This window comes from Nannospalax galili, unplaced genomic scaffold (assembly GCF_000622305.1).
Source record: "Nannospalax galili isolate Female #2095 unplaced genomic scaffold, S.galili_v1.0 scaffold215, whole genome shotgun sequence".
NCBI lineage: Eukaryota > Metazoa > Chordata > Mammalia > Rodentia > Spalacidae > Nannospalax > Nannospalax galili.
Window position 1 is genome coordinate 7,194,708 of NW_008338533.1, and position 13,793 is coordinate 7,208,500.

The following is a 13,793-nucleotide window of genomic DNA, read 5'->3' on the forward strand; positions in this document are numbered from 1 at the left end:
ATAGATAGATGATGGATGATAGATATATAGATAGGTTATAGAGAGATAGATGATAGAGATAGATTAGATAGATAGATAGATGAAAGATTAGATAGATAGATAGATAGATAGATAGATAGATAGATAGATAGATAGATAATGATAGAGATAGATGAGAGAGAGATGATGGATGATAGATATATAGATATAGATAGGTGATAAAGAGAGATAGATAATAGAGATAGATTAGATAGATGATATATGGATGGATGGATATATGGATGGATGGATGGATGGATGGATAGACAGACAGACAGACGATAGAGCGATGGATGAGAGATTGATGATAGAATTTTTTTTTAATTTAAAGATCAGACTGGATCGGATGGCTCAGCGGTTAAGAGCACTGTCTGCTCTTGCAGAGGACCCAGCACCTACATGGTGGCTAACAGCGGTCCCTAACTCCAATTCCAGGGGATCCAACACTCTCTTCTGACCTCCACAGGCATTGCACAATACAGTGCATTTACACACATGCAGGCAATACACTCATACACATAAAATTAAAAATAATAAAAATAATAACATTAAAAATAAAAGAGGAACGCTTTTATGAGCTGGGGGTGTAGCTAAGTGGTAACACAGATTCCTAGTCTGTACCTTAGATTTGACCCCAGCACCACAGAGAGAAGGAAAGGGAGGGAGTAAGGACAGAGGTGGGGCTGGGGGGTCTGGTTTCATAATGATTTATTTAAGTAGCCAGGCATGGTGGCACGTGCTGGTAACCCCAGCACTGGAGTGATTATGGCAAGAAGATCCAGAGTTCAAAGTCTGCCCAGGAAACACTGAGAGACTCTATTTCAAAATAAATATAAGACAGCAAAATCTAAAAGAAAAACAACAACAAAAGAGCTGGGCGTGGTGGCGCATGCTGTTAGTCCCAGCACTTGGGAGGCAGAGGCAGGTGGATCTCTGTGAGTTCAAGGCCAGCCTGGTCTACATAGTGAGTTCTAGGCCAGCCGGGACTACAGGGAGACCCTGTCTCAAAAAGACCAAAAACCAAAAAGAAAGAAAAAGAAAGCGAGGGAAGAAGAGAAATCACAATTTTCCTGGCCGCCTTCTGTTTCGTTTTGTTCCTAACATTTCTACAAGGATTGCACAACCCGAAGCCATCTGCAGGGCCCTGGGCAGCAGGATTCCGGTTTTAACTGTCCTTCTGTCGCCTCCATTAGGAATCTGGTTTTGGCAACCTGCAGTTTGCTGTCCCTTCTCCACACCTGTGTTCAGATACAGAGTGAGAAGGGAAAGTTCCAGAGTGGAGCTGAGTGTGGACCCGGAAACCATAGTTCTGAGGAGTGGTGGCAACACCCAACATCAGCAACTAGTGTCAGCAAGACGGGACAGTCAGGAAGTCATCCCTCCTTCCCTCTACCAACACCTCCCCCATCTGCTGCACTTCAATGGTCTCCCTGCAGTGTCTACACCATCGGCCTCTCGGTGCACAGCCTAGACACATGCATACCTTGGCATGCACTAGTGCACATGCATGTGCACACATACATTCACACATGAATGTAGTAAAAATCAATGTTAAAATCTCACCTTGAACAGATAGAAATAGACTTGCTTGGTATCTGCATCTTCTTCTTTGTGGACGCAGGTGAAGAGATATTCCACATCCAACACAATGCCCAGCAGTCTGTTCATTTCTTCCTCTGACACATTCTCCAGGTGGGACACGTGAGCGGCTTAAAGTGAGACCAAAGGAATGGGGTGTGTAAGAAAACCACAAGCATTCCTCCACTGTAAAACAGAAAGCTATCCCCCAAGCATGGTAGCACACACCTGTAAACCCAACATTTGGGAGGCTGAGATAGGCAGATCACAACTCCAGGCTAGCATACACTACATAGCAAGATCCTGAATAGAAATAAGTAAATGAACAAAAAACAGCGGGGCCACAACACATTCAACAAGTGAGGTGCTAGAGACCTGACAACCTGAGTCCTAGAACCCACAATAGAAGGAGAGAACACAATCCTGAAAGTTGTCCTCTGACCTCCTTACATGCACTATGGCACATACACACCTGCAGGCACACATATGTCATACAAACAAATACGTATATAACCTGGAATGGCAGCACACGTTTAATCCCAGCACTTGGGAAGGGAAGGCAGGCAATTTCTTGAGTTTGAAGACAGCCTGGTCTACACAATGAGTTCCAGGCCATCCAGCGTTACACAGTGAGCACCCACCTCAAGATGAAGAGCTACAGGTAGTCAATGGATGCTGACAGAGAGAGAATCGGTTTTCTCCAGGGACTAGTTCCTTGAGAGGTTATCCAGTCCCAAATGGACAGCCCTAAATACAGCACCACTGTACACACGAGCACCACTAAATGGACTCAGTGCACTATATATGTCATATATGTACGTGTGTCTGTGTGTGTGTGTGAGAGAGAGAGACAGACAGACAGACAAAGACAGAGAGAGGGGCAATAATAATCAAAGAAGACAAGAAATTGAGAGGGAGTGGGGTGTGTGGGAGGAGCTGGTCGGGGACTGGGAGGGATGGAAATAATACAAAGACAACTCATATATGAAATTCTCAAAAAATTTAAAAATTAAAGGTACTAATAATTTAAGATGGGTGTGGTGGCGCACGCCTTTAACCCCAGCACTAGGGAGGCAGAGGCAGGCGGATCTCTGTGAGTTCAGGGCCAGCCTGGTCTACATGGTGAGTTCCAGGTCAGCTGGGGCTAGAGAAGACCCTGTCTCAAAAAGAGCAAAAAAAAAAGTAGTAATCATTTGTTTTCCAATTTATTATTTTTATTTTATGTGTATGAGTGTATTTCCTGCATGTATGTGAGTGCACCCGTGCCGTGCAATGCTGCAGAGGTCAGAAGAGGGCTTTGGATTCCCCTGAAACTGGAGTTAAGGACAGTTCATAGCTGCCATGTGGGTGCTGGGAACTGAACCCGGGTCCTCTGCAAGAGCAGTCAGTGCTCTTAACCACTGAGCCATTTCTCCAGCCCCGATTTAATTTAATTTAAAAATAATAAATAGCCGGGCATGGTGGCGCACACCTTTAATCGGGAGGCAGAGGCAGGTGGATCTCTGTGAGTTCCAGGACAGCTTGGGCTACAGGGAGACCCTGTCTCAAAAAGACCCCCCAAAAAATAAAAATAAAAATAATAAATAAAATTAAATAGAAGGTTCTCTCAAGAGGGGACTTGCCCCTCAGCTGTTAGGGTACAGACCAAATCTAAAGAAGAAATTTCTGGATACCGCCTTAGAGATGTCTTCTCACAGAATCTACTTAAACTTACGAGACAGCTACGGTATTGACACCAGCCTCCCTGTACAACAGTAGGAATGGGTCAGGAAATAAAGTATACAAATAATAAATAAAGAATTGGGGGCTAGTGAGACAGCTTAGGGGGTCAAGGCGCGTGCCACCAGCCTGATGACCTGAGTTCAATCTCCGGAACCCACATTAAAGGTGGACGGGGAGAACCAACTCCGGAAAGTTGCCCCTAACCTCCACCCCACACACCATGGCACGCACTCCCACACACAACATAAACACGCAAAATAATGATCAATTTTTCCAGAGGCAGGTGGATCTCTGTTGAGTTCCAGGCCAGCCAAGTCTATAGAGCGAGTTCCAAGGCAGCCAGGGCTACATAGTAAAGACGGTGTCTCCAAAAAAGGAAAAATTTACATAGGCCACGGGCCAGTGAGACAACCCAGTGAGTAAAGGCACCTGCTGTCAAACAGACAACCTGAGTTCTGTCTCCAAGTCCTACGTAGTGGAAGGAGAGAAAACTCCAAGGTTACCCTCTGAACTCTGCCAAGTGGGCTGTGGTATACAAATACACACATACATACTTACATACATACATACATACATACATAGTAATAAAAACTACAGGGACTAAAGAATTTTTATGATCTCCCTGCCTGAATAAATCTAGTTGGCATGCCTAAACCCATCCTAAACATCACCACAGTACCATCACATTATCAAATTGAAAGTGAACAGATTAACCATGTGATTAGCCATATGTGATAGCGGACACTTATCTCCCAGTACCACCACACCCAGCTAACTTTTAAAAACTGAATTACAAAAAAAAGGAGAGATTCAGCAGTGCCCCGGCCCCTGCCCTGAGGTCTGCTGCTGCTGTGGATGAACAGTTTTGCTTTGCAGTTAGAGGGAGACACCTGAATACAGGTGTGGGTCAGGCTGGCTGGGTACCTGAAGCCTAGAGTGAGCCTCACACTGGCCAGCATCCCAAAGAGGAAGAGCAGTGTTGTGGTTTGAATGTGGAACATGGAGCAGCTCATGTGTTTGAACACTTGGTCCCCAGTTGTTGGTGCTGTTTGAGAAAGTGTGCAGCCTTTAGGAGATGGAACCCATTGAAGGAAGTGGGTCCTGGGGGCGGACCTTGAGGCTCTACAGCCCGGCCCCACTTCCTGTTCATGATCTGCTTCCTGAGAGGGTCTGCAAGGTGACAAGCCAGCCTTCTGCTCCAGGTGCCCTGCCCTTCCCATCCACTGCCATGTCTTCCCACCATGATGGACTGTACCCCTCTGAAAGTGTAAGCCAAAATAAGCCCATTCCCCTCTTAAGTTGTTTTTGGCAGTGTATTTTATCACAGCAAGGAGAGACTAGGGACAGTCTTTAGGTCTGATCGAGATGTAGTTGTCTGAACAAAGTGGTGCTTGGATGATCCTAACAGCAAAGAGGGCAGTCTGGGGCTTGGGGTCCTAACCGCCACTAAGGGGCAATGCAAGAGACTCTGCAAGCAGGTGAGGGAGCAACTGAATGCAGTGGTGGACATGGAGAAGGAAGGACCGATGAATGAATGACAGGCCTCTTGGCAGAGACAGGCCTGGCTGCCTTTTCAGGATGGCTGTGACACTGGCCTGAGTCTGGTGTGCCAGGAGGGTGGGAGCCTTCTGTGCTTGGGATGGGGAGGTTCCAGGAAGACATGCTTGAACAAAGGCTAGCTGGTGATGGGAACTAGGTGAGGGAGAAAACTGAGAGGCACAGACCTGTAGCCCTAGCACTCAGGAGGCTGAGGCAGGAGGGTGCTGAGTACAGAGCCAGCCTGTGCGACCAAACTTTATGCTATTTCTGCAATAACTGACATAAAAATTTTGGCCTAGTTATCATCTCCAAAATGAGGCCTGTCCCCCAAAGGTTTCCAACTGACCTCAAGGAAGATTAAACACAGTCTTAAAACAGTGACCTGGTAAACACTCTCCCTACTTCAAGTCCTGAGCATGTTTTAGAAAGTGATACAGCCACATATTATAGTCAAATTCAAAATAAGTTTTTCAAAATTTATATTTATGTAGTTTTTTTTAGGTGCTTGAACATTAACTTTTTGTTTATAAACAGGTAGTTTTACATTGATGCAAACTATAATATACTCTTCAAAGTAACAATTTAATAAAATCCTTTTTTTTTTTTTTTTTTTTTGGTTTTTTTGAGACAGGGTCTCCCTGTAGCCCCAGCTGTCCTGGAACTCACTATGTAGACCAGGGTTGGCCTTGAACTCACAGAGATCCACCTGCCTCTGCCTCCCAAGTGCTGGGACTACAGGCATGTGCCACCACGCCCTTTTTTAAGGGGACTGTTGATTGTTTGATTTTCTTGAGACAGTCTCACTACGTACCCCTGGCTGTCCTAGAACTTGCTGCGGACCAGCCTGGCCAAGTGGCCTCAGGCTTGTGGCACTCCAACCTGTGCCTCCTAAGTGCCTAAGTGCGGGGACTGCAAGCATGCGCCACCATGCACAGCTCTTTTTAGGCTGTTTCACTGTGTACTGTGGAGCTCTAGCTGACCTCAAATTTACCATCCTGCCAAGCCTTGCTGGGGCGTTGCTATTTTAAGCTTTGATGGGTGCTTCCTAAACTCTCCTGACATTTTCATCCATACAGTGCAGCAGTATGTGGGCACATTCCCTGTCCCCCCACCTCTGCCCTCATTCTGGCTAGCTCTCGGTAACAGAATTAAGCCGTGGATTGTGAACGAGCTCATGTTTGGATGTGCGTGGACTGGATACCTCAGAGCTGTCTGTTTCCCGTTACAGCCCCCTCAAGCAATGCCAAGCCCTCTGCTTTTTTAGGCTGTTGGTGCTTTTTTACTGTCTTAAAAGAACTTGAGCATTAAAGTTCAGTCTGCCATATTTTTTGCAAATGCTTACAGAGTTTGCAAAGGCCTGTGTTTGTTTGAGGGCACAGAAAGTTTTAACGTGTTAGAACATCAACTCTGACCTTGGTATTTCTTTTAATCTTCCAACAGTCTTTCCTATAGAACCAAGAAATAATAAAAAATTTTCTAGCACATGAATGAATTTGTTCTCAAATTTTAAATGTGAAAATGTCAACATCACTTTAAAAAATAACAAAAAAGAAACTGTCCCAAATTAAAGAAGACTAAAAAGACATGACAACTAACTATCTGTACAATCCTAGGCTGGATATGTAATAGGAAATTATGCTATAAAGGACATTGGGGGTCAACTGATAAAATTAGACACAACTATTACATGCGTTAGTTAAACTTACTGAAATTGTGAACTGAACTCAGGTTACACTAAAAACCATACTATATATGCCAAGAGTGGAGGTTTACAACTTCAATCCCAGTGACGAGAGGTAGCAGCAAGCGGATCTCCGTAAGTTCCAGACCAGCCTGGTCTACACAGCGAGTTCCAGGCAAGCCTGGTCTACACGGAGAGTTCCAGGCTAGTCAGTGCTATATAGTGAGACCCTCAAAAGGCCAATATCAATGTATTTGTGTGTATAAAGCATAGATACGTAGATAAATAGAGATAGATGATAGATGATAGATAGATGATAGAAGATAGATGATAGATAGATGGTGCGTGTGTGTGTGCGTGTGTGCGTGCGTGTGTGTGTGTGCGCGTGTGTGCGTGTGTGTGCGTGCGTGTGTGTGTGCGTGTGTGTGCGTGTGTGTGTGCGCGTGTGAGTGTGTGTGCGGGCGTGTGACAACTTAGAGTGTGTGTGTGTGCGTGTGTGTGCGTGTGTGTGCGTGTGCATGTGTGTGTGTGTGCGTGTGTGTGTGTGTGTGTGTATGAATAAAAACAAGAGGGAAGCGAGGGAGATATGACCTTGTCAACAGGTAAAGCCGTGGGAAAGGGTATGTGACTGCTGACTACTATTCTAGTACCTTCAAACATTTTTAAAGTCATTTCCAAATAGGTTTCATTTCTGTCTGGTGGCTTTCATTTGTTTTTGATTCTGAGAGTCTTCCTATGAGGTCCAGGCCTCAAGCTCACAATTCTCTTCCTTCAGTTTCACAAGCACTGGAAAGATGCTGCACCATCACATCTAGCTACTCTTTTTATTTTATTTTATTTATTTGTGTTTTTGAGACAGGGTCTCCAGGTAGCTCCAGCTGTCCTGGAACTCGCTATGTAGACCAGGCTGGCATCGAGCTTACAAAGCCTCTGCTTCCTGAGTGCTGGGATTAAAGGCGTGCACCACCACACACAGCTAATCTTTTAAATCTACCTGAATTTTTCCACCTGAATTGATGGTCAAATTAATTGACTGCTTTTATTTTAAACAGTCTTCCAAGAGCCTGCTACTAAGCATGGAGCTCTATACATGCCTCAGAGTCCACTGCGTATGGAGGGTAGGCATACCTCAGGGGCCGGGGGAAGCTGAGCATCTTGTGACATCTCTCCAGGAGGGTGTTCCTTGGTACCTCTCAGTGCTATGTCACATAACACACCCCAGGGTGTCACAGGGTGAGCCCACTGCATGCCTGCTGAGCATCACATGCAGCTGATGCGTTGTAGGGGACCAACAGCTCCAGGACACTGTGCGCTAAGATCCAGTTCAATGATCACTGGCCTGCACTTCTCACAAAGACAGTCTGCCAGGCCTCTGGTGCCCTGCATCGCATGGCACAGCTAGGAAGGAAGCAAATGTGTCCCTTTTCCTTTGGAACAGAAGCACAAACTGGCTACACAGTGTGAAAGAGGCACAAATCACCCAACTGTGCTACACAGTGTGAAAGAGGCACAAATCGCCCAACTGTGCTACACAGTGTGAAAGAGGCACAAATCGCCCAAATCGCTTTAGTCTATGGGAACTTGTGGTCGAGGATAGAAGTAAAGTCAATGCCTGCAATGAAAGTGTAGAACAGACTAATGGGCAAAAGACTGACCTTTGAAAAGTGGTTTCTGTCTCACAAGCACGGATTTAAGTGGAGGGTGGGGAGAGTCATCTAATAGAGCCCATTAGAGAAGTATGGTCCAACAGAAACACATGGGAACATGCATTTAATTTAAATGAATCCATAACTGCATTAAAGGATGCTGTGGTTCAGCCAGGCGTGGTGGCACACACCTTTTGTCCCAGCACTTGGGAAGCAGAGGCTGGCAGATCTCTGTGAGTTCATGGCCAGCCTGGTCTACATAGTAAGTGCCAGGCCAGATGGGGTTAGGGAGGAAGACCCTGTCTCAAAAAGACCAAAAAAAAAAAAAAAAAGTCAAAAGAAAATTTTTTTAGTATTTTTTTAAAAGAGGTAAAAGACATAGATGCGATTCACTTTAATAACTTTAATAATATATTTAGGATAATATGTCAAAATATTGCCATTGTTAAGTACCCCAGATTTTAAAATTGTTTATATACATACATATATACATATGTATATATATATATATATTTTTTTTGGTCTTTTTGAGACAGGGTCTCCCTATAGCCCCAGCTGTCCTGGAACTCACTATGTAGACCAGGCTGGCCTTGAACTCAGAGATCCGCCTGCCTCTGCCTCCCGAGTGCTGGGATTAAAGGTGTGCGCCACCACGCCCAGCTATAAAACTGTTTATATTTTATGTTCTTTTGCCATAGGAAGTCTTCAAGGCCAGCATGCGTTTTATGCCTGAAGCTCAAGTCAGTTCCCATGAGCCACATCTCCAGTGCTGCTGGCCATACACAGGGTGCATGTCAAACGCTGCCCATGCAGATTCTAAACTGTGAAACCACCCCTGCTAGTCCTTCTTGCGTGTGTCATTATTGAATTTAATAGCTATCAGTGAAGGAATAAACCCAATTCTACACAAGGAATGAAATAGATTCTGAACCTGAGGAAAAGCTCAGTCCTTAATCACAGTCAGAAAAGTAACAGGTATATAACTGTAATTACACAAGTGAAACAGTGCGACAGACCTTTAAGAACACTTCTATTTTCTCTACCAAGTCTAGTTGTTAGGTAGGAAGGATCAGGATTGCCTGGCAACGGCCACCGTGCTCACCGTGCTCTGCCAACAACCCTTGACGCCCTGCCATAGGTCTGGATTTCCTCCCAGTAAAGCACCCAGGGTGCCCAGAAGTTCAAAGCCAACCACCAGTAGAGTCTGATCCCAGCTGCTGGCACCTCTGAACAGTGGGCCCCAGAACAACAGGAACTGCGTGTTCTGATGGCTTGTTTCTTCTTTTCTTTTTTTTTTTTTTTTTTTTTTTTTTTTTTTTTTTGGATTGAACGAGACAGGGTCTCTCTGTGGCTTATACCCAACTGTCCTGGAACTCGCTATGTAAACCAGGCTGGCCTTGAACTCACAGAGATCTTGGGAGAGGGAGAGACCCACACTCATCATACCCAGCCGGAAAATTATACTAATACTAAAGTAAGAAGAAATGCAGGGATCAGCCGAAGTGCTCCGTCAGGGTCCTGTCAGCATTTTCTAAGTTGAATTTGACGGGGTCAAACTGAACTTTTTTCTTTTTTTGAGACAGGGTCTCCCTGTAGCCCCAACTGTCCTGGAACTTGCTATTGTAGACCAAGCTGGCCTCAGAACTCACAGAGATCCGCCTGCCTCTGCCTCCCAAGTGCCGGGATTAAACGCATATGCTACTACTCCTAGCATAAATCGATATATTTAATGTTTTATTTATTTTTATTTTATCTGTATGAATATATTGCCTGCATGTGTGTAAGTGCATCTGTGAAGTACAATGCCGCGGAGGTCAGAAGAGGATGTCAGATTCCCTGGAACTGGAGTTATAGACAATTGTCAGCTGCCATGTGAGTGCTGGAAATCGAATCTGGTCCTCTGCAAGAGCAGTCAGTGGTCTTAACCACTGAGCTACCTCTCCAGTCCCAAATCACTACATTTTAAAAATCTACTTTTCAGTTAACTTGAAGCATATCCTAATTCATGCATAGGTTAAATTTCAGGCATGAGGGGCTGGAGAGATTGTTCAGTGTTTAAGAGTGCTTACTGCTATTGTAGAGGGCTCAGGTTCAGTTTCCAGCACCTACATCAGACATCTCATAAGCACCTATAACTCAGGTTCCAGGGGATCTGAAGCCCAGAAGCTTCTGCAGACTCATGAGAAGTACACGTGTGTGCAAACACACACACACACACACACACACAAATAAAAATAATAAACAAATCTTTAAAAAGTTTCAGGCATGAATTTGCTAATTCAGAGGATATGGATCGACCTCAATCCCCATCCCCCCGAGGTACAGCTCAGTGGCAGAACATTTGCCTAACTTGTACAAAGTCATCAGCTGGATTACCTAGCACTGAAGACCAAAATATAAAATAAAATAAAATATGTATTTTTTCAGTCTTCGTTATGTATTGGCAAATAAGGGCATCTGTTTCCAAAGCTTGTTAAGAAACAAGAAAGAAAACTAAGTGGGCTGGTTTCTACCACTGTGTCTGCCTTCTGGCGTGCACATGTGCTTACAAGCCAGGAGATGAACGCCAGCTTAGGGAGAAAAAGATCCTGTTTTCAAATGGTAATTTGTGTGGGATAACAGGATTTCCCAATCAATACGGGATACAGTTCAAGTCCAAGGCTGAAAGGTTGGTTTCTTGAGCTCAACTAGGTGTTGCATCATATTTCCCGAGGCGATTCTAAGGGCACTCAGTCTGTTCACTGGGGGGATGGATTGTAAAACTGGCAAATTATAAGCTAAGACAACAGCTCCCTAGCTTTTGGGATCGTTCCTTTGCACTGGCTACTTTAAAAAGAAAAACAACAGCCTAGAGCCCGGTACTGCGGTACATGCCTCTAAGTCCCTACTACTTGGGAGGCTGAGGCAGGAAGGTCACCTGAGTGATGAATCTGAGGCCATCCTGATGGAGGGAGGAGTTAGTGATCACCTTCTGCCCAGTGCCCTGTCCTTGCAACACTGGACTGTCAACTGGACTTGTGACCTTTGGCACAGGCAGAAAAGTAAGGGTAATGATTACACTTGGAATGTTAATATCAAGGAACAACTAATTCCCCATTAAATTTTAGCCTCTGAAATAAAAGGTGATTTCAAAAACAGTTTTGCATACACCTGGAATTCCAGCACTTGGGAGGCAAAGGCAGGCGGATCTCTGTGAGTTTGAGGCCAGCCTGTTCTACACAGTGAGTTCAGGGCCAGGATCATGATTTTGAGGTCAATCTGGCTACACAGTGAGACCCTGTCCCAAAAGAGAGGGAAGGGGGGCGAGGGAGAGAGGGAGGGAGGGAGAGAGGGAGAGAGGGAGGGAGGGAGGGAGGGAGGGAGGGAGATCATCCTGGAGCTGCAAAGGTAACTCAGTGGCATGCATGTGCTTAACATGTGCAAAGCCTGGGTTTCGTCCTCAGCATCAGAAAGAGACTGAAGAAATTTATCCTAAGGCCAGAACTAGGGAATAACAGATTCGCTTAGATCTATTAAGTCACTGGTAGAGTCAGTCTTCCCAGGTGATGATTCTCTCACAGGGTCAGTTAAGTTGAAAAGGGAGGGTGATCTGGGAAGAGCTGGGGGTGGGGGCTGAATATGATCAAAATACAGCCTATGAAATTCTCAAAGAATTAAAAAAAATAGATGAAAAAAGGAAGTTGAAAAGACAAGAAAATGTTCACCACACAGTGACAAATGACTCCCACAAAGCACGTACCCCTGGGGCCAGGGGACGAGGAAGGAGCAAATGACCAAGCAGCCCCCGAAAGCTCGGAGAACGGTCATCGTGGTTATTAGTATACAGATATCCAGTCAGTTGGGGTTTCCACCCTGGAGTCTGCAGGCCCCCACCAGAACAAACCGGGCGCATTCCTCATCATTCACCCTCCAAGCAAAGCTGTCAGCTCTGTCCTGCTGCAACCCTCTATGCATCCCGGCTCTTGTGCATGGCTAAGAATCAGGGCAGACAAGTGGGGTTTGCCTCACCCATGAAGCCCTGCCCGGCAAACTTGGGAGATGGGGAGGCCCTTGTGACCTCATACAGAGGAAGTGGCACTCAAGTCTGGTTCGCCAACATAATCCAGTAAGTGCGGCCTGTTTCCTGGAAGATCCGGGAACTCACCCAGGGCATGGCTACAGCTCCGGCAGGGTTCCGACAGACTGACGATTATTTGCGGGAGGTCGGCTCTAGGAGGGGTGGGAGAGGGGTTGGGGTTCTTCCAGCCGTTACATTTACAGGACTCCTCAGCCTGGAGAGAGAGGAGAGAGAGAGGCAGACGTCTGTGACCTGCAGCCTGAACAGTTGACAGTGCACACTGGTCTTAGACAGTGACCCCCCCACACACACACACAGACCCCACCTCGATTGTGTCATTTTCTATACATATATAAGAGAAACAGAACCGGGGGAGGCCGAAGGAAGGGGACGCTCGCTTTGGGAGTTTTGTTTCTCCTCGGCTGTGCTTTCTGCGCGTGGAATCTGAGCCCAGCAGCTGGGACAGCTGATCACACTCTGCCAGTGCAGTTCCCAGGGGTCGTCCAGGAAGTGGCCAGATCCAAGGCAGTCCACAGCATCAAAAGCCACACACCTAGCCAGTGGGACTAGGCTCAGGCCCTGCGGTCCTTGAGAGGACTCCTCAGTTTCCCCAGTTAACTCCTCTGCTCCCTCCAGCTCCGTGGAGAAGGCCTGAGTGTGGTTTGCTGGTCTCTCTGCAGTGACCCTGGCCATGGAGGGCAGGCATTAGAGCTGCACTGTGCGCTTCACGGAGACCTTCAGCCAGTGTGTTGACGCCACATGATCCTTGTTACTCCTGAGGACCCATGTGCCTTTCCCAGGGCTCTTGGGGTGTTTATTAGCTCAAACAGTGGGCTCCGGGTTCAGTCAAAGAGCTTATCCCAAAAAAGAAGTGGAGAGTGACTGAGGATCGAGAGGGACAGCAACCTCTGGCCTTCTCACACATGTGAAGGAACCACCGTGCAGCTGAAATCATTCAATGATCTTTACTGAAGGCCTACTCTGTTCCCTGTTCAGGCAACACTTCCTGGGGGCCCTCACTGCATTTCTTTCTTTCTTTCTTTCTTTCTTTCTTTCTTTCTTTCTTTCTTTCTTTCTTTCTTTCTTTCTTTTTCTTTCTTTCTTTCTTTCCTCTCTCTCTTTCTTTCTCACTTTAAGATGAGTCGACTGTCATGTTGTGCGCTGCCTTAAGAAGAGACTTATGCAGTCAGAAACATGCAGCTAGGCAGCAGCTTTTGACCTGCCAATAGCCACATGAATCCTGAGAGAGTTTGTTAGGAGACCTAATTCAGAAAAGCCTTTAAATGCCTATACCCACAGCAGATGCTGATGGCAGCCTTGTGAGTAACTGAGTAGGAGACACCCAGAAAAGCCACATCTCAATTCCAAGCTCCCATTAATGAAAATAAGAAAAGAATATTATTTTAGACAAGTACATTTGGAAGTTATTCATTACACAGTCATAGATAATAACATCAACTAAAACAGTAACTACAAAATTGGACAATTGTATAGGTATACAGAAGAGTATATTGGAAATAGGGGATCTAACATTTGTTAGACAAATAAATCC

At 45.7% G+C, this 13,793-nt stretch overlaps 1 protein-coding gene across 1 annotated transcript in view; it reads right to left on the reverse strand.

The window, feature by feature from the left end:
* Positions 1–13,793, reverse strand: part of Kat2b (lysine acetyltransferase 2B) — a gene marked incomplete at its 5' end in the record, with an annotated part of 71,164 nt that overhangs the window by 55,433 nt on the left and 1,938 nt on the right. The window contains 2 exons of the mRNA XM_029563515.1: positions 1,582–1,727; positions 12,329–12,455. Of these exons, the coding sequence (XP_029419375.1) occupies positions 1,582–1,727; positions 12,329–12,455 (273 nt within the window). The remainder of the gene's footprint in view (positions 1–1,581; positions 1,728–12,328; positions 12,456–13,793) is intronic.